Source organism: Bacillus rossius, chromosome 5 (genome assembly GCF_032445375.1).
Source record: "Bacillus rossius redtenbacheri isolate Brsri chromosome 5, Brsri_v3, whole genome shotgun sequence".
Classification (NCBI taxonomy): domain Eukaryota; kingdom Metazoa; phylum Arthropoda; class Insecta; order Phasmatodea; family Bacillidae; genus Bacillus; species Bacillus rossius.
In genome coordinates this window covers 16,339,953-16,361,296 of record NC_086333.1, presented here as the reverse complement: position 1 = coordinate 16,361,296, position 21,344 = coordinate 16,339,953, and the positions used below count along the sequence as shown (strand labels likewise).

The 21,344-nt window shown below is 37.9% G+C and overlaps 1 protein-coding gene across 2 annotated transcripts in view; it reads right to left on the bottom strand.

Moving 5' to 3' along the window:
• LOC134531613 (large ribosomal subunit protein bL28m) overlaps positions 1 to 21,344 on the bottom strand; it is a 63,192-nt gene that overhangs the window by 32,573 nt on the left and 9,275 nt on the right. Inside the window, exons 2-4 of one of the 2 annotated variants that reach the window (XM_063367364.1) lie at positions 19,061 to 19,233; positions 10,771 to 11,029; positions 515 to 658 (exon numbers count right to left, since the gene is read on the bottom strand). In XM_063367364.1, the coding sequence (XP_063223434.1) occupies positions 515 to 658; positions 10,771 to 11,029; positions 19,061 to 19,233 (576 nt within the window). The remainder of the gene's footprint in view (positions 1 to 514; positions 659 to 10,770; positions 11,030 to 19,060; positions 19,234 to 21,344) is intronic. The other variant, XM_063367365.1, reaches the window with a different exon arrangement.

Genomic DNA, 21,344 nt, shown 5'->3' with positions numbered 1-21,344 from the left:
CATTATCATAGTTTCCTTTACATATTGTAACACAACAGCGATGCAGAAAGTTAACTTAATGTTCTGTACGTAATCGCTGCAAGAACTGACATCTCGCCAGCTATAGACAGCAAGAAACATGTGTGCCAGCTCAGCATGAGTCTTGCGTTCCAGGGAGGCCAGGACCTCTGGCTGATGTCACACACCTCTTTATTCTAGGAATCAGGCCTGGAGCCCAGAGGTGGGGGTAAGAGGGTAGCAGAGTCAAGAGGGTGAATAAGGGAGGGAGGGATGGATGCCCAAGAGAGGGGAAACCCTCACGCCAAATAGCACTAAGAGGTGATCAGTGACTGAAACCAAAACCTGCCAACTCCTTGCTAGTGTCCAATGGAATCTCAAGAGTCCTTGTCTTTTGGGTTAACACTAAATATATATTAATGCACTGCCAAGACAAATAAGACTTTATACCTTAGAAGTTAGATAAACATGTTTTGCAATGCAACAGTATTATTTACAGTCTAATAAGTGGACTCACTTGTTCAAGGTATATTTTGTATTTGTTATAAATTTCTTCTTTCTTCACTGGGTCATTTGGATACAAATTCTTGTCCTTCAGGTCCAACAAGATGAGCCGTTTCAGTTTCAAGGCCAGATCAGATTTTAAGTCACATGCTTTAGTCTGGAAACAAAAAACATTTCAAAAAATGAAAAATTACAGAAAAGCAAGCAGTTGCACATGGAAGAGTTGCTTGCTATAAATTTATATAATTTAACTAATATTTAGTTGTTGTAGGTTTAAAATAACTTATCTCTGATGTGTATTGTCTAATCATTCATATGCCAAATGAGAAGGTTTTAGAAATAACATATCTTTAACCAGCAGAAACTAGGCAGGACTTAACTTCTTACAAAAGAGCACAGCTGGTGAAACTGACAGTATTGTCCCAGAATCAGGCTTAACAAGAAATACTAGTGTAACTACCCAGGCTACACCCTCCCCACTTTCTAAACAGTTCGATTAACAATTTGTTTTGTTGTCTGATCATATTCAGAACTTGGTGAGGTTTTCTTATATCATGTATGTATTTATTCTTCTGAGAAGTATTTGGGCCATTGCAACATGTTTTGTGATTATAAATTATTTAGTTAATTTTGTAAAATATTTTTAACTTTCATTTCACCAAGTTGTTTAAAATCGCTGTTACCTTTATTGCACTGGTTGGTTCATTTTAATGTGTATTCACGTAATTTTATTTTGCATTTTTTTTGCTATGGTTATTTGTTTGAAAACTGGTCAATGCAATAGTTTGCCAGTCATATAAGAATTATAAACAGACAAGAGTCCTGTAAGTGTGGGAAAGACTCGTGATTTAGTCGAAGTGCTCATGTCATGCGCCAGTGGCTGATATTGTTTTATTTTTTTTGTGACAGGTACAAAAAAATTTCACATGAGCATCCTCTTGGAGGACAAAGAGCGGCCATAGAGGCAGTCAGAGTCTGTACGAGGTATCAAAACGTTGTGTGTTGGACGGTAGCTCAGATTGAACACAGAATGTAGTAGAGAGAAAATTTTGTGACATTGGTTAGAGCTCTACCTTCTATATTTAACCTTCTTTTTTGTATTTTAGGAACTTTTAATTAGATATTTTAGCCACTGTTGACGGTAGCAGGGTAGCAGCCTGAAACAATGAATTAGTAATTTCGTCATTGTTTCAAGGACGGAGTCAAACTTGTACCGTGAGTTTTAAGCAGCCATGGGATTTACTTGCAAACAGTACACGATTGTCAACCTTCTGTAACCTCGAATGGGAAATGTGTGTTTGATTCAGTGCAGATGTTTTAAATTACCAGTTCTTAGTTTCAATATGTATTTGTTTTTTTGGTCGAAACGAATAAATATAAAACCGTGACAATCCTTTGTGTTCAAGGTACTATTATTATTTATATCGAAAGTAACAACCTTTTTGAAATTTAAAAATACTTTCAACAACCAAAAAAATTTTTCATTGTCTATGTATGTGAAATTAAGACCAAACGATGAGCTAGCCAGAGGTCTGGAGTATTATCATTGGCTGCCCAAAATGGTGCTAGGCACGAATTTCGAAATGTATTGAGAACTGAAAGCTTAAAAATCATCAAGTGCACTTATTGACAAAATCATCAAAATTCATTCATGTACACCGACTAGCTGTGGACAGTACATATTATCATCATGTGCTGTTTACAAGTCAACAGGAATTCTACACTTCAAAGAGCTGCAAGTAGTTCGAGCAGCGGAATATTGTCGGCAACGAGATCGAGATAAACCCGTAAGTAGAGGCGTCGTCGACACGGTTTGTCACTGGCAGTAAACATCACTGGAGCATGCATCAAAATCATCACGTCACCGGGAAACCACCAGTTAAAACACATCAGGAATTAAGGTTGGTGTCTTGAAATTACTAAAAAATAATATTGGCAAATGGGCAAATTTTTTTTTTCAGAGATTTTTATTTGTATTTAAAAGTCAACTCATAGCCAAGGAGTGACCAAACCGTATACCACCAGCAGTTATTTGCCAGTCAGAGTGTGTGTACTCAAATCATGATTTTGGATGAGGGAAATTACTAGACATCTGCGAATTGTGATTTTTCAGTTCGAATCAAATTTGAATCGAATTTCAAAAAAATTCACGAGTTTCAAATTTTTTTCGAATTGAATTTGAGAATATTTATTAAAATAACATAGATCATTAAAAATTGTTAACATACCACCTTTGAAAAACCTGTTACATAATTCACAGTTTAAATCAAATAACTAAAAGTAAAGTGAGACTATATTGAAGAAGCACAACCAGATAATCAAAAATTAAAAAAAAAATTTAAAATTATATGTCTGTAGCACTAACATAAAATCATACATATACTGTATTTTGTACATTTACAGACTGGCAATCATTAGTGTGTTTGAACGTTTGACAGTTTTGGTTGGTTATTGACAGTTTTAGTTGGTTATTTTATGAAGTGGAACATGGCTACGCACATTATTTACAGTAAAACTTATTTCCACTTTTCATGGGGTCAAAGTAAAAAAGTTTAAAAAGCAGGAAAGTGTAAATAAAGGAAAGACCATAAAAAGTATCACAGCTTAACTCACTTAGCATGTTTGACTTTCAAGGATAAAAATATTAATAAAAATATCACAGCATAAGGAAGTTGTACAAAAGAAAAATAACAAATTTACTTTTTTTTATCGCTTAAGAGTGGGATAAATAGCTACTAGAAATTCCAGCTGCTTGAAGCGTAACATGTGCGCCTGATATTGTGCATTAGACCGATATTGCTCCGAGTCGCTCGCGATAGGCGACACTTCTCAGTCCCACGATAAGGACCGAAAGGGGGATGGCACTGCGAGGCAGTCGGATTTAGTTTTCCTTGCTGTCGCTGTGTTAGCTCGGGATATATGAATGGATGTTCATTTATAAATGGCGAAAACAAACGCACGTTTTGTAGAAGGTAATGCTCGTGGTAAATTGCATTTGTCTGTGCGAAGAAAATGGAATAGAGGTAAAAATCTAGCAAATTGGAGAGAGAAAAATAAGTAAGTACACAAATTATTTATAGTATACATGGGTCGTTTTCAGTGTATAGCTTCAGGCAGTGTTATTAATAAAAACATGTGTTTTTTTTTACCTTGATTTAAGGTTAAAGGAAAGCACAAAGACTGAAGAAAGTACGCCAATTGCAAAAACTACATCTGAGAATGATAAAAGCAAGAAGAAATTACGTTATGAATAGTTTATATTGTGTATTTTATTTTGTAATAAAGGAAAAACCTTTTTACTTCAGTAACTACTATTCATGAAATATACATGTGTTATATATGTGATACATTACATTATTATATATAAAATACATTTTAGTGTTAAATGGGATACAAACAAGAGATCTTAATATATATAAATCCAGTGTCCTGGTGTTTGTTTACAGTCAACTCTTCACCTAGTCAATTGATTTCGATGAAAATTGGCATTTATGTGTAATTTTTTCCAACTTGAGAGATAGGATAGTTTTTATTTCGATTAATGGTCTTAATAATTTATAATTAATAATTAATAATAAATAACCGATCACCATGGGTAAACAAAAAATCATAGGTCATAAACATACAAACAGTAATTGTGTGACATTTCTCTATGTCCAACACACTGTCATATAGCGCTATCCAGTTTGCTTTAACTCGCAGACAATAAAGCTCCATGTGTTTAGCCCGGGCAACTCCGGGTACTGCAGCTAGTACTTTTATATGCTACGTAATGAAATGAAACAACATGATAGCTTTGAAAATTTGTAATATTTTTATGTATATTATCAATTTGTATGTAACCGCGAGGTAAACTATTGTAACTTATGTATTTTGTTTACAAATCAGATTTACAGTTTTGTGTAATTATACGTATTTTCTGCTGTGCTTATAAGTGTTGGAACTGCAAATTCTGTAAAACTTATCCCCCAATAAATGCCTTGCAAAGTAATATCCCACGGTATATTTAGTTCATTTAATTTTTATACAACTATTATTATTTGGTTGAAAATAAGATGTATGCCAAGTAACCTAAAAGCAACTAAAAATTATTAATTGTATATCCACAATCCAGTTAAATATTTGTAAATAAACGGTACTATAAAATATATATGTGCAAAGAATGCTCTAAGAATAATGTAAATGAGGTGGACGCGAATGCAATGACAAGAGAAATGCAGAGTAACCTGACAAGACATGTGTTATCGAAAACCAGACTCAACAAGGCGCAGATAACAGTCGGAACCCGACCACTCTAATGGCGAGGATTATCTACTGCGCTCAGGTCTTGCTGAAGGGATGGAATGAAAGTGTCCTATCTCCAAACAGTGAAGTGGCAAATTTTCGGCTCAAACATAAATGTGCAGTGACTTACGCGTGTGCAAGTAATTCGCAATTGTATGAAGATAATTATTTCCAAAAATCATATACTATAAAAGAATGTTACATGTAAATTGTTCAGTTTTTACTTTATTTTCTGCCAGTTGTCAAATTTGCGCTAATATAAACCTTTTTACTAATTAATTTTGCTTATTAATAACAACAATAACCACATTCTGACAACTGAGATCATTCATTATACATTTCCTCAATGATGTGTAAAAATCTCATTCATCTGCATTAACTGGTTTGACCTCTACTTGCCGTCGCATTGACCACTAAAACAGCTCTAAATGAAGCCCTTTATCGCCCTCTTAAGCATCGCACATTTTATTCTAAAATCAAGTTTGAAAATTAGGGGTGAGACCGGGGGTGCTACTATTATGCAAAAAAAATTGTAAAGTAATCCATAAAAACAAAACCTATTCATGGAAAGTACGTTTATTTAAAAAGTAGACTTTGTGAAACCACGCCAAATAATTTTAATTAATGAGTGATGCAATAAAAACCATTTTATTCAACGTAAAAAAAACAGAAACCCGTAACAAGAACGTGATTTGTAACTATATGCATAACGATCGGGCGGGTTAACTCGGTAACTGACAGAGCGCGCGCGTGCATGCAGTCTGCGAGCTATGGATATCAATCTTCGACTACGCGCGCGCGCTCTATACAGTAATACAGGAATCAACACAACCAAACTGGCGCTGCCTACATTTTTATAAGTGGTATAAAACGACTCCCAAGACATTAAAGATGAAGTATATAACTTTTAAAAACGTCTTTAAAACACGATTTACACATCAGATTACTTTGTAATAATAGGATTAATTAAGTTAGTAAGCAATTTTATCAGAATGAACGGCGTAAACTGCGTAAAGCAATAGGCGCGTTGTAAACAACGGGAATTTATAGCATTACATCAAATGAGGTTAAAACGGGACAGAAATAAAATGGTTCAAATAACGGGAAAACGTAAATAACGGTAACGTAAATAAGGGGTTATGCTGTATAATTTTTGTAAGTGGAAGATGTAATCGTTCATTTACATTTCTTTTAAACAAGGAGGGGGGGGGATGTCTTATATTAGTGTATTTTGGCCAGATTCTGCAAATTGAATTATTGTAAAATGAATTTGATTCGAATTGACGAATCGAATATCAAAAAATTCGAACTCGAATTCGGGAATTTTGAATATTTGCAGAACCCTAGAAATTACATATTGTTGTTTAAGAGTTGTGTAGCTTAAGTGGCAGCTAGTTTGTGCAAGAAGAAGAAACAATGATGTCGGTGGCACCCTGGAGGCATTTATGATGAACTAGAAGTCACAAGAAATATGCGTCCAACATAAGAATTCCATGAAAATGTTACCATCTTGTTTTTAAAATGCACTGTGAACCAAATATCATTTATAAATTTAAGAAATTACCATCGGAACACATTTAAATAAAGGTACACAACACCAAAGCTTTAACATTTTCTGAAGTAACTGATGGAGCATAACAATGCTGAGTGGAGTTGGTTGAAAGGAAGGCTCAAAATGGTGAGTGGATGGGCGGAGAGACGCTGCTAGATGTGACTGTTACAATATGACAGGGAATACTTAGAGGGAATAGTCAACATTCCACCGCATTTTGTTATTTGCATGTGCTGATGATTTGGAGCAGGCCAATTCAATAATCAGTTTTCATAAGTATCCCAACACTGCATGCTCAACCACTTTCTGTGTTTCAGGAGAGTATTTATATACTTTCACAGCACTGTAGTAAAAAAAGACTCTGTTTTATTGGAAAAAGAGTGTTCTTTGTCCAACTTCATTGCACCATTTTTCAAGATATTGATGTGGTCAGGGAATTTGCTTTGAGATAATAAACGACAAATGGGCACCATCGTGTATAAGGGGCACAGACCTGACACAGACTCTGTCCTCTGGGGATGATGTCTCTCATGTGGGAGTGTGACATATCCCCAGTTACTAATGACACCTTCCCCTGGCCCACTCTCAGCATCAGACACACTAGAAGGTGGTAGTGAAGTGGGCTCTGATCGGCATGCCACACGCCAGTCTATAGTAACTCGTGCACACGTTGAGGAAAGTAGAAAACACACACAAAATTCAGTATTGAGATTTAATAAAGATACCCACACCTCATGCCTCTCATACACATAATCAAACAAATAAGTACAACTTTAAAAATGCCTAAAGGCACGACATATTTGCTTAATATCCAGAGCCACATAGAGGTTGGATACTAGATTCATGTTAGTGACCAAACTCCGGCTAGCGGATTATATTTAATTAACTACGCAGTCAAGTCCCCCAGGTAAGCTCCAAGGATGAATTAAATAAAGAAGCCAGGATGAAGGTCAATTGCGATACAAAGGTAAAGTCCTCGAAGTGCTGAAGGCATCTTACCTCGGGTGTGATGTAAAGCGACTGGGGAAGCGATGGCCGCCAAGGCCCCTGGACGGCACGACTGACGCTAGGTTGTATGGCAGTTAGGTCATTCACATTTGTGCTGTTATGTGTTAGCATTAAAACAGAATCACAATCCTAAAATTATGACAGGGTTCTTCCAGCTTCAAGAACATGTAGTGAGTTTATTATTAAGATTACCATTCAAAAAGTTATTAAATAAAGAGATGGACAAGGAGCGAGGACAAACGGTCAGTGAGTTACGAGCGCTGCTAGAGGAAGGAGCTTCATGCACCTGTGGTCGTTCTCAGAGGTTTTGAGTGATACAGGGGAAACGGGCCTCGCCACACATGGGCTACGTCACGGCCCTAGGAACAGAGTAGCCCGGTCCACATGCCCATTATACATGTGGTGGCGCCCTACACTTCGACGAACACTTCAACCCCCATTGTGGTAGCAAATGCTCCCATCAGCGTGTGGCGAGGCAAGTGAATGATCGGTAAACATTTGTGCGATTGTTGCGGAGCCGAGAGCACAGAGCGTGGTAACAAGACTGATAACGTGGCCACTTCGAGCGCGTGGGATTGTTGAGCCGAGTCTTTGTGAACAGTGTGCAAGGAAATGGCGGACAACAATGAAATAAGTGCCGGGGTGGGCAGAGCGAAAACTGAGTTCATGTTAGACATTAATAGCATGTACTGTGTAACGTGTGCGCAACCCAGGTGTGTAGGTGGGATCAAGGGTGCCTCGTGGACAGACACGTGCGTGTGTACGCAAAGCACCGAAACACACAACAATGCCGTTGCTTGGCAAGGAAATGCGGTAGGACTAGAACAGTTCAAATGCACAGTGACCTGCTGTATGGGACTAACATGCGAGGGGGTATGGCGCCGGAACTGCCGGGCCTTTAAGCACGTGCAATGTATGTATGTCCAAAGAAGAACAGAATTCTTTTCGGGATAATTGATAACACTGTGCAGCATGTCAGGACGTAGCACAAGGGAAGCGGGGACCAACATCCCCAGTTTTGGCACGTGCCAATGCGACACCTGTGGGACATGTCGACCTGCCTGAATTTGCGGGACGAACATGTGACGACCCGGGAAAGTTTTAGCGCATGTGTCGTGAGAGACTGGAGCGGTACGGGATGCCACACATGGAGTGCGTTGGGTGTGTCGGGGGCGTGCTACGCGAGGACGCGAAGACATGGTGGAGCATTGTTGGCGAGTTCGACATGCCCTGGGCAGAGTTTACCCGGCGATTCGAGGTACGTTTTGCCGACGTAAAAGCGGAAATGACAGTCAGAGCTGAGCTGTACTGACAGGAGCAGACGTCGGCGGAGTCAGCAGAGACATTCATTGTTAAAAATTCCAATTGCATAAGCGGCTGTTTCCAACAAGCAAGCCAGAGGAGATGCTGGAACACATTATAGAGCTGATGCGCCCAGAGATGCGTCCATATCTACGCCACGCCACCCACCGGACGGCCGAGGAGTTCACTCAGCACGCACGCGCCATGTAATACGACCTGAAGGCGGCACGGACTTCGAAACAGCCGGCACGAATGGAGGCAGTGATGGCAGCTGACGCAAGAGTCGTAGTACCATACGGCACACCAACGAACAACCGTCGGCAGGAACGCTCACACCGGCGTGGCGCAGGCGTGAGATCGCCGTGGGACCGCCACCACAATGCCACACGTGCCCCAACGGCACGTATCACTGGCACGAGCACTGCCCAGTGAGAAACTGATACCGGCCGGCGCCCTAGTGAGACAACAGGGCGGGAAACGGACAGCCGGGGCGGGGCGCTAAATAACTGTGCCACTCTCAGGCAGTCTGGCAACACCGGAGAAGACGCAACAATACCAACAACAACAACAACAACAACAACCACACCAACAACAACCGCAGCAGCGCCGAGTCTGGGGCATGTGAGTGCAGAGGGAGGTGAACTGCTGTGCATACCAGTGGTAGTAAATGGGCGCGCGGTCCACGCACTTATTGACACTGCTGCCAGCCATAGCTGCGTCGCCGCACGGTTCGCCGAGTGGATGGGCTTCGAGGCCCACCCGGGTTTTTGAAATGGTCCTTATGTTCAAAATACAGAAGTAAGGTTTGGTTTTATATATATTGATCTGTTTAAATGAATTTTCTTCAGACCACTCAACAGTTAAATAAAACAATAAAACAGGTGAATGGCCACTAGAGATGTTTGTCCTCGGAAAAGTAGCTCTGGGAAAATTTTACCGTAATTTATGAGAATATTTGTTATTTTCTGAACACTGGAAAATTTTTCAACTAGTTATACCTTCACAGAAATGAACAAATAAATTGTTTCAACTATGTCATACAAACATAACTAAAAACACAAGAAGTAAGCCAACAGATGGTACAGAAAGACAAAATGTACTCTTCAATCAGGCATACAGTTCTATAAATACTTTTTAGAAATAATGTTTTTTTACTTCGACAGTAATAAAATGTTAGCATCAAATTTTACAAGTGATATAAAAATTTCTATGTACATGTACAAACTATAGCATAGAAAGATTGTACTAATATCAAAGTACCTATATAAACCTATCTTTAATTATGTCAACCTGTGTTGACATTGAAAGAAAGGAAAATTACTATCTGGAAATTTTCCCACATTTATCTCTCTAAGTAGTCTAAGTGGCCGATAGACACATTATAAGTGAAACTTCACACGTAGAGGGATGAAAAATTGTAGGGTATACAAATATTTAAATTATGTGTACAAATGTGCAAGTATACAAGCATACATGGGAGTGAACAGGTATCAGAGCGTGGAAGTATGTGAGTACACATAGTATGTAAGTACGCCAAGTTTGTGTGTGTGCAAGTATTAGAGTATACATATGCACAATACAAAAGTGCACATGTATACAACCACTGAAGTATACAAGTGCACATACATGCAAGTACACATTTATGCAAGTTGCACGCATGCTAGTGTTCTATAATGCAAATATGCCCTAGAGCACTGCTGTTGTCACTATGTTTTTGGCAAATAATTTTAAGGCTAAAATATTACACATAAATTTGCACTGCACTTTTCATAGCCCCCCGTGAGCTTTATACATGTCTGTTATACTCTGGTGATATTGCTTCGACTTACCCAAAAAGGTGTAAAGAAATTTCACTTCAAAAATTATGAGTAAAAATCAAAAGGTACAAGGTGAAATAGATGATCCAGCCTAGAGGTTCGAGAGCAGATAGAAAACCAAATAAAACACATGACACCATGCCATCCCAACAGGAGCTGGGAAAGTGTTTGTGCTCGTCAGCAGATCCAACAGAAGGCGCTAAAAGCTAGGCCCTGAACGTGGGAACTAGCGGGCTCGCAAATGCACGCACGGCAATGCCGCCAGGTGTTATCGTGAGCGCTCTCCGGCAGGACCGAGGCAGGCACCTGGAGCAGGTAGTGGTCGAAGCCGCGGTGGCGGTGGATGAGCGAGATGGTGCGGTCGGTGACGGTGACGGCCAGGTGCTGGTCCAGAACCTCGCTGCGGACGACGGAGCGCCTCAGCTGAGGCACCCAGAAGTGAGGGACACGCCGGCGGACCGGGTGTTTCTTTAGGAAGCCCTGAACCACCCCCTCGCCGCCCCACAGGCCCTGGTTGTGCTCCGCGGGGTACCTCACCGGCAGGGGCACGTTCTGCACCCGCGACCTGTCACAACAGTGTCCGAGTGTCACACGGTTCGGTCAGCACACTGCAATTCACACACGTCCAATACTGAATATCAGGTTTAGAATTCCAATACAGGTAGAAATATGTAATAAAAGATATGTGAAAGAATTAGGTTTGGTTTTAAGGGGAAAAAATGCATTACTCCCGAATCTAATACAATTAGAGTTAAAGAACTAAGACTGAACACTACACATATAGTTAAATATTGTGTTTTTTCCACATTCAACTGCTAAGGGGTATCGAGCATAAATTAAAAATGCTCAGATAAAGCTTTCCTTTCATGAAAATATTCCTTGCATTAAAAAACTGAGTTCCTGTAACAAAGAAAAAATTTTAAAATATTATTGCATTTTTTTAACTTTTTAATTTAAATTTGAGCAATGTTTTGCAGAAACTCCAGCATGAAAAGAAATATTTTTTTTTAAAGAAACTTGTTTTTATTTCTGAATAAAGAATATGAAGTGCTCTTATAAAAATTCTTTAAATAGTGTTTTTAAAATGCAACATATTAAGTTTTCAATTGTTGCATATACACTTTTTTAAGCTAAGCTTTAACAACTTCCAAAACTAAATTAAAATGAGTTATATATCAAAATGTCAGAAAATTTTTTAGACAAAGCATTTGTAAACAATTAAATGATGTATATCTTCAACAATGTTTAAGTATAATTGCGTAGATAACTTGCTGGCGAAGCTTATATAAATGCTTGCATTCTTCAAACAGATGTAACATTCAAAGGCCGTCCAGTGCAACCCTCCCGTGGCAAAAGTCGAACTGTTTGGACTCTCTACGCATTCTCTCTCTGCCTCCTTCCCCGGTTGCATGAAGGAGCCAAGCTGTGGTTGGACGTGCTGTCGGCGGTGGCAAATAACGTGGTCTGCTCGTCGGATGGGGAAGGGGAGGGTAGGGATTGCACAGGACAGTGTTGCCTGATGTCCTTGTGGAAGGATCGCTCAGCCACGGAGGACTATGCTGCTAACAGCAAGCGGCAGTTTCGAGCGATACTGGGAAAAGTGTATTGTGTGAATACAATAATTTTAACTAATCTTGAGTGAGGTCATAATTCACAACGGGTATCTGTAAAAGAGATCCCAATAGATTAATTAGGAAGTCAAAGGTGTGTGATATCCCAAAAATGTACAGGTTACACCAAAAAGTTAGGCTAAATGAACATGAAGCAAAATTTTGTATCAGTCAATGCATTCTTTACCTTGATTATTGATTGATGTTCATTAAAAAAAAACAAAATTTTACAACAGAAAAAAAACATTTTCTCGTCTAAACAATTTTATCAACATTATTATTTGCTTATAGCCTTGTCATGATTTATTACTGTAAGATAGACTTAAAAAAATTTTTTTTTAAATATTGCAATATGTATTAATCATGTGTCTGTTATTTAGATATAATTTACACCCGTTTGCATGAGGCCATCTGGAGGTGGAGAGTGAGGGGCGAGAGACCCTGAGAGTTTGCTGGATGGACCCTCCTACTGCAGGAAATTAATAAATGGATTTATTAGTTACTTTGTAAAATATAATGGTAAATAACATCTATAATTTCTTCACCAGATAAACATGGTCATGAGATGAATTAGTTATACTAAAGGTGTAAGGCATTCAATACATAAAAGGTGTAAGCTAGTAAGCAGTTAAATCACACTGTGAAACGACCTTTTCTCTTTGTAGATTTCCGACCGACACGAGTCATCTCGTGCGCCATCTTTAAAAGTGAGATACTATCACAAATCTTAATGCAAAAAAAAATTTGCAGTAAATTTGGTTTGTCTATTCATGAATCTTTATTGTGTACAGTGCAATTAAGGTTTGTTTATGAAAAACATTCCAACACACTAGATGGAGGGGGGGAGGAGGTGGAATTGGGTACATAATGGAAGCCGATGTAACGATTGTGTTAATATAAAATTTGCATTGATAACATTAACATCTGAACCAATGTAAAATCGTACCCAAAAACATTTATTACAAATTTTTTGTTCAAATCATTTGAAAGTACTACAAAAAAAGTAAATTTTGCACCTACTACTTGTGTACACAACAAAAATAATTGGTTAAAATAAAACTAATATCCTTTATAGGTTTTTACAGATTTTTTTAAATTTTGTGCATTATTTTATTTAACAGCCCTCATGTGTGACACAGCTACACTATTATGAGATCACTTCCTCACCTACTGTCAGCAAAGCAGTAATTAGGTGACAAAATTTTAAAATGAAGAAATTATTTACAATTTCACGCAAAGTTGCTGATAAATGTTGAAGTAATCTAAAAGTCTTGTAATAGCAAAATCGCATAAACAACTGTAGCTGTAATACTGTATGTTTTCACTTTGTATTGCAATGAAACCAAGTCTCAAATGCTGGTTTAAAAATTATACAGTAAACCACCACTAGCGAAACAATGAAACAAAAACCTAGAATAAAATTCTGTATTCTCAATGTAAAAGTTATTTTTAAAGGTCATGTCACACTGTCAAATATTTGTCTCAAATATGTTTTAGAACTGAGTTAGAGGGGTAGTACTGGATGGAAAATGGCTTCAAATTTTCTCCATCACATAAAATTGGACAGATTATCTTAAATGTATTTTAAATCATGTCACACTATCAAAAGGTTTTTTTTAAAAAAAAAAAAAAACTACGATCTCAAAATTTTCAATTTTTATCTCAATTTTGAAATTAGTGCATTATAGTGCTGGAAGGAATTTTTGAACTTGTTATTCTATTTGTACATTTTTTTTTCATGTATAAAATTTAATTTACAATAATATTCTATACATAATAAAATAAAAGTTCAGCGATTTTTTTAAGTTGTATTGTTACAGTTTCACGCGAACGTGGCGCGAATCGGTAACTTTCTCGCTTTAGTTAGGGTTTATTTTGTTAAATTGGTAATTATTTTCCTTTGATTTATTTATTTATTTATTGCTACTTCATTTAGATTTTTTCTTTATGTTAAGGATTAATAATTTTATAAATATTTTAGGATGGTTATTTTTTTTTAAATTCGTTCTTTTACGTGCGAGTGCTGTCGGTGCTGGCTCGGGTGTTTCCGGACCGGGCCACGATGTGGGCCGACCGGCCGAATGGAAACAGCTGACAATCGCGCGAGAGCGAGGGCGGGACTGCTGTTCTGACTGCCGACGGGTCAGCATGGAACTCCTGCACTCCTACAAACACCAGCCACCGTCACGGGCCTGACGATGGCGACGGGGCCCCCTCGCCGAATGTCTCAAAGTAAGGAGTATCCTTCCCGTCTTATTATTTGGGGCCTAGAGGCCGAAGAATTGTTAGTACTTTTTGGAAAATAGTACAGAACTGAATAACTTCCTCATTTTGATATTCATCAAAATAGTCAATGAATGGATTGCCGTGCAAGCTAATTGATATTGTGTATGTAGCCCCACGCTAGGGATGGTCGGGTACCCGAAATTTCGGGCAGTGTTTCGGGTATCAAGTATACCCGAAATTCCGGGCGGGTATTTCAGTGCCCGAAAATATCGGGCACTTTGGAAAACGGCAATACCGCACGGCGCAAGTAAACAAAGCTTCTTTTTTTTGGAACGCGCGGCAGCTGCAGGAACATGCCACGCCGCCGCCGTCCCGGCACCAGCCGGTGAAGTGAGTGTGCGTGAGAGATAAGATAAAGAAGGTGCCCGGTCAGCAAGTGTGTTTGTGGGAGGGGGAGACAGATATAAGAGAGCGAGCCCTGTAGCAAGCGGAAGTGGTCAAGGTCAACATTTACCGTTACTCTCGCTGGCTGACTAACGATGCAGCTGGTCGCCCGCCTCTCTCTCTCACACACACACACACACGCGCGCGCGCGTACGCACGGCGGATGCTCACTGCTCAATAGTCACAAAGTAGTGTTCAAGGCCGGTGGAGCTGCTTGCTGTGTGCGAGAAGGATTATATGCTGACTTTAATTGCACACATTGTAGTTGAGTAGCATTTACAGAAAGTGGTTGTGAATTGTTTCTATTTAATTCATGTCATTATTTTACCAAAATGGATACCAGTGGAAGTGTAGATCAAACAATCAACAGTGACAATGAACCTTCAAGCAGCTACCCAAACACAATTTAGTTAATAAACACTTTATTTCCAAGATTAATATGCACTCTATTTTTTAGTTTAATGTTTAACTTTCATATCAGTGCGGTATAGTAAATAAATAAAAACAGTTCAGGTTTGTCAATGCAAACTTAAGTACGACTATTTTATGTTCAGAATTTATTTCATTAACTGATTTTGATGCCCGACCGAGATTGCCCGAGCCCGAAAATTTTGGACAATTACCCGCCCGAGCCCGCCCGAAGTCAAATTTCTCTGCCCGACCATGCCTACCCCACGCATAGTTAAATGAAGAGGCGTGTGAGTATAAATACGTGGTGCAACACTACAGCTAATATTTAAAGGATTTCCTGAAGTGATTTTTGTGCACAGAACTTGTACCTTTTTTTGAGTAACTACTCTTTGGAACTTACCTTGTTGGAGACGTTTACACCCTTTTCGGACTTGTGAAGTGAGAACTGATTGCCAGCACTCGAACTATTGATTTTTATTTAATATTTTATGGGGACACCTTTACCTATTTATGAACTTTAAAGAAATCTATATATTTATATAGGCTAGCTTTTCTATATGTATTTATTTTTAGAAAATATTTTCTTTTTGTATTTACAATATCAGCTTTTGGTAGTTGGTTATTTAGCTGGAATGAGCTATGATCCATATTTTAACTATTTTGCACAATAAATAAGACAGTATGTTTACGTTTCTACTCTATTATTTTTGGTCTGCTAATTTTCTTTTGCCTTCAGCATGCACCGCTGGTAAAGAGGGGGGTTGGTTTACTGACAGTACAGGTTTTGATGTTTTTGATATAATATTATATTCGCAGACCTGCCAACATTCAAATTTAAAAAATCATGAAGTCCTCGATAAAAATTTTCAGACCCATAAATACAAGTTAGAAATAAAAAACAACAAATGAGAATCTTTAAATTTAAGTGACATACTTACCTGTACATATGTTACATGGTCTCTGCTTCAAAATTTATTTCAACAAATTATAGGTTGCAGATTTAATTTAGTTGAACATAATTTAGCGCTGTCGTGTAGAGATCATGCAGGACCGCAACTAAAAAAGATGTAAAATAACATTCTGCTCGTGTAACACTATTATCACTGTTCACAGCAAAATTAATTTTTTTATTGGAAGCAATACACTTCATGTGTTGGTTGTGTTTTTTTGTAGCAACATGTTTCACAATGTCTCCTCTTCCACTATGCGAGATAGAAAAATCAGCACGGCACATGCTACAAAACGCAAAATTGCTTCCTTTACGTGACTCGAGTATTGATGAAAACTCGTTACTGTAAGCTTTCATAAAACTTGTTTTGTAACTTTTAACAAACAAAATCTTGGGGCCCCAAAAAATCGTGAGGAAACACTATTTTGGCGTGAGGGCGTGAGATGGACCTTAAAATCGTGAGCCTCACACCAAAATCGTGAGAGTTGGCAGGTCCTCTCTGGCGAGCGTGTGCACGGTTGTCAGCCCTGGTCTTGAACGTAGAGGCCAGCCGGTGACAATAGAAACATTACCTTTTTATAACATAAAAGTTTCTCACACACCACATTCATATTAACTTTATTTTAGGTATTTCAATTTTATAACCTCTTTAATCTCATAGTTTTAAAGAATCGTTGTGATGGAAGCAGATCTCATTTCTGTTTTCGCTTTGCATGTTTTTGATTGGTCAATTGCACCCAACATCCAAGATATTTTAGAACACATCCTATACGCAAATATTTGATGTAAACTAAAGTTATCCAACTTGTCAAACAAACATGGCTGCACTAGTAATTGGAAGCAAAAATTTGTCAATGTGACAGGGCTTAAACAGTATAATTCAAGCAATACACAGACTAATGATAAAAAGAAAAATTTTACATAAGTAAATGTGAAATAAGTATACTCTTGTTTCCATAAAACAATAAAAATTTGGCAAAATAATTACAATTTCTAAACACTTTAATATATATAGTGTTTTTATCAAAATAATTTTATCAAACAAATAGAAAATTTTTATAAAAATGGCACAATTGAAATTTCAAAACACTGAACTCGTAGAATGATAATTTTGTAATTTCTTAATACTCAAACAAAAATTACAGTAATATCATAATATGTAGTTACATATACAAACATAACTTGTAGAACATTAAAGACTAAATTCACAAGCCCTACATTCTTCTTAACATAATAAAAAACACACAAAAAAAACACACACTTTATGTTTATAATAATTTTATGATACTATTATGTAAGGTCTTTGGTGCACCTAGTGGGTCGCCCGTGTAGCCCCACCCGGTAGCTCCCTGCACGCCATTGGCTAGTGGTCGCCGCGTAGCACAAAACTGTGGCGTCGGCGAGGTGCCGGGGGAAGTCTGGAGGAGGCAGCCACTGAGGGAGGACGGACTTGCGCTCATGATGCCTCGCTCGCGCGTGAACCCACAGTTGCACGACACGCGGTGTTTATGTGTAGGAGAAATCCTAATAAAGGGTTTAAAAGCACATTAGGCCCATTATTACTAACTCCCCTTCGGTAATTCCCGATAAAGGGCACACCCCCCTCCCTTTGCCCGTTGGGGGCGGGCGGTACACCAGGGGCGGTAGCACTGTGCCGAGGCACAGTGACCAGGACCCGTCAACGGCAGCGAAGATCAGCCGTTACAATTACATATTTTGCTACATATTACCCAGGACATAATCTCACATTGTGAAAATAATCCTCAGTACACTGGTTATTACTTTTCTTTATTTTTCTTAGCAGCCACAGTAATGACTGGTTCTCAAACTTGCATGCCTCTCAGAATGAGATTGTCTACAATTTCAGGTAACAAACACCACATGAAAAATCTGTGTAGTTTTGACAGTAGTTTTTCTTCCCAAAACTTTTCATCTGGTTTTTCTCGTAACACTTCAATTCCACTATCACTAAACAAAATGAGATCGAAATACTGTTTCCAACTAATCAAAACTGTCTTTGTATCTGATACTAATACTTATGATTTTTCTTTAGTTTCAGCGACTCATTTTCGTATTGAACACAAATTGTACCAGTTTTTGCTGCTTCGAAGTATTTTTTTCCCCCGATTAATAGCAAACATTTCACCTCCACGAGTCCAGTTTCGCCTACCAATCCATCTGGACTAGCTCCCAAGTAAGGCAAATCCATTCCAACAAACAGACAACATTCCTTTACATTTACTCTGTCCTCCTCTATGTATAAAGAAATCACTTTCTTTTCATTCACAGGGCCATAAGTAACAATTGCTGCAAGCTTCGATCCATAAGAGACTATCGTGAAGCCCTACAGTATTCCTTCCTAGTTTTGTGCAGTTATCTTCACTTGATGCTTCTTTCTGCAGTTTTTCTAACACAGCCTTGCATGTGCAGGACGTGTAAGGCCCTACGATATGGAGAAACGAAACTAAACTTCTAGACCTGGTCACGTGGGACTCTGGTCCAAACCTAAGTTGATAGTGTGTGCCTGGGCACCACTGTACGAGAAATTATATGTGTGGAATACTGCGTAAATAAAAACCATCATTTACTACGGTCCAGAAGCAGCGGAAGTAGACGTAGATGGTCACGAAGTTTACCTATATCATCTTACCGGAAACTGTGAATACTTTGCCCAATGATCGTGCAGATAGATACCTAATAAATAAAACCTGGTTTACTGAGCCATTTGTGGTAACCCATAGTAAAAGTAAGTTCTATTTTCAGAAATTTATTTTAGTAAAGTCATAATATCCAATGAAATTACTAATCCCTTAGATACATCCTCAGCATTACAAAGCAATCTGCAATTTACAAAGTATGATGCAAACTGCTGGTAGCCTGGAGTGCCCCAGAATCAAACCTCTGGATTTGACAATGTTTTATTAGTATTACAAGACTGGTCGTAGAGTGCACTCACACTTCACCTGTCTCCGGATTCCTCTTCCACCGGCTCGGTTCGGGCACATAATGGACCGGGGCTGGATCTGTGTTCCATCGCTCACGCCAGAACTTCCGATACGCCTCGGGCAGGCGCGCTGCCACTCCTTGGTCGAACACAGATTTCTTCTTCACGTACAACGCCCTCAGCCCCTGGTCCACACACATACATTCCTGAGGAAAAGGACTCTAGTTTTCCACTTGTACTATTGTACAGTAGTGTCTCCCTAACCCGGACCCCGCTAGTCCGGACATCCGGTTAATCCAGACGGATCTAAAAAAAATTATGAAAAAGAATGTTGTGACAAAGGTAAATAAGAAAATACATTTCTAAGAGACGGTCCTCTTGCACTCAGTTGCGGGGAGTCTTACCACTAGTTTTCCGCTCATCGTCTGTTTTCCAAGAAGTGACTCACTTTATACCTGCGAGTTGTTTTGTTTTCTTCCCTTCAGTCGATGGTTACTCATGCTGGTGATAGGTGCTCATGACAGTTATTTTTATTCAGTGCAAATGTTGTATTGTGTGAGCAACGTAATGGCTACTAAACGTAAGAAAGTTAAGTACTGCAACAATGGAGCAAAAACACCAAGCCTTATTTCGTAGTGATGCGGGTGAAACATTAACTAGAATCGCGCAAGATTTAGGAGTGGGAAAACAAACTGTTCCTGATTGGAGAAAAAACGGGAAAGAAATTGAAGATTTTTGTGCCAAAATGGTGAGTTAGGACAGTCTGGGTAACAGAAGCACGTTAAAAAAAATAAAATAAAATTTTAGACGAGGCTTTGTACATTTGGTTTTGCCAACAACGTGAACAAGGCGTTCCGCTGTCGGGCGTAACATTACAAGCATTCACGCTCAAACTCAACGAAAAATTAAATGTAAATTAATTGTAAATTTAATGCATTTTATTATTTATAAGTTACATACATATGTACATAGTTTCTTAAGTACTTTATAATAAAACACAGTTGATTTTTAAGCATGAAGATTTTTCTTTAGCCTATAGAAGTAAAACATGTTTTTGATACATTTTAAAGTTGATTACGGTTAATCCGGACTTTGGGTGATCCAGACAGGGTCCGGTCCGGACAAGTCCGGATTAGCGAGACTCTACTGTACTATTAAGCATGGTGAACTAGGATGGATACTTAGTGATATGATAATATGTATCAGTAGCTTTACTGACTGGATGAAGGTAAAATCAAACTGAATACTGATTATAATTTGTGATACTTCGGTATTTTAATACACAATATACAATCACAAAGACAGCCACCACTCTCAGTCAGAATGTTCACAACTTAAACACTAAGTATTTGAAAAAAAAAAATGCTAATAAAGTAAATTATTGTAATATTGTTTTAGGTAGTGATATTTATCATGTTATTACAACATAAATGTTCTTCATTTAATAGTAACTTTTTTTTCAGAACTTGCAATGTGTAAAATTACCACTTTTGATAGTCTTCTATGCTTCACCAAGCGCAAGGAAAGTAAATAAGTAGGCTTAAGAAGCCCTATAATTTCTAGTTTAGGTTTCAAAAATGAAATTGTAAATTTCCATTTAAATTCCTCTGAGTTAATAATTAGCAAATAATCCGTGGCTTCACTCATGCCAATTTCCAGATACTGCTGATACTGTAACACTGCACAATAAATTTATATGAATAAACCAAATGTTTTACTAAAGAAATAGACAAAATAAATTGTCAGGCATATATTTAACTCATAACAAAAACATTTATGTAAATTTCTAAATTAGAAATGTTTAATTTTTAATATATAATGCACTGATTTCATAACTACGTTTAAGAGTAATCAAGGATACATTTTACCTTGAAAAAATCACACTAAATTCTTTATATTTTATGAGGGAGCCTGTTTTAAAATTTGTGACACATGAGCCTATTTTATTTTATTTTAGATTAGATTATGCCATCTTTAACAAATCGAATTTCATTTAAATTTATTACATACACAGAGTAATTAAAATCAAATGTACCCCTGTTTCACCACATAACATAAAAATAAATAAATATATTAGTATTTTAGAAACAAATGATGACATTTTATTTTAAATGTATAATGCAAGTGTAAAAATTTGTATCTTGTGTGTTAGCAGATCAGTAGTTAATTCAGTAAAATTGAAGAAAAATATACTAAATTTTCATTATGAAAGCTATATGCTCAGATTCTTACCACCAACTTAAATTGCTTGGAGGTATGGTTTTATTACTATAAAAATTACCTTCCCCCATTTTCC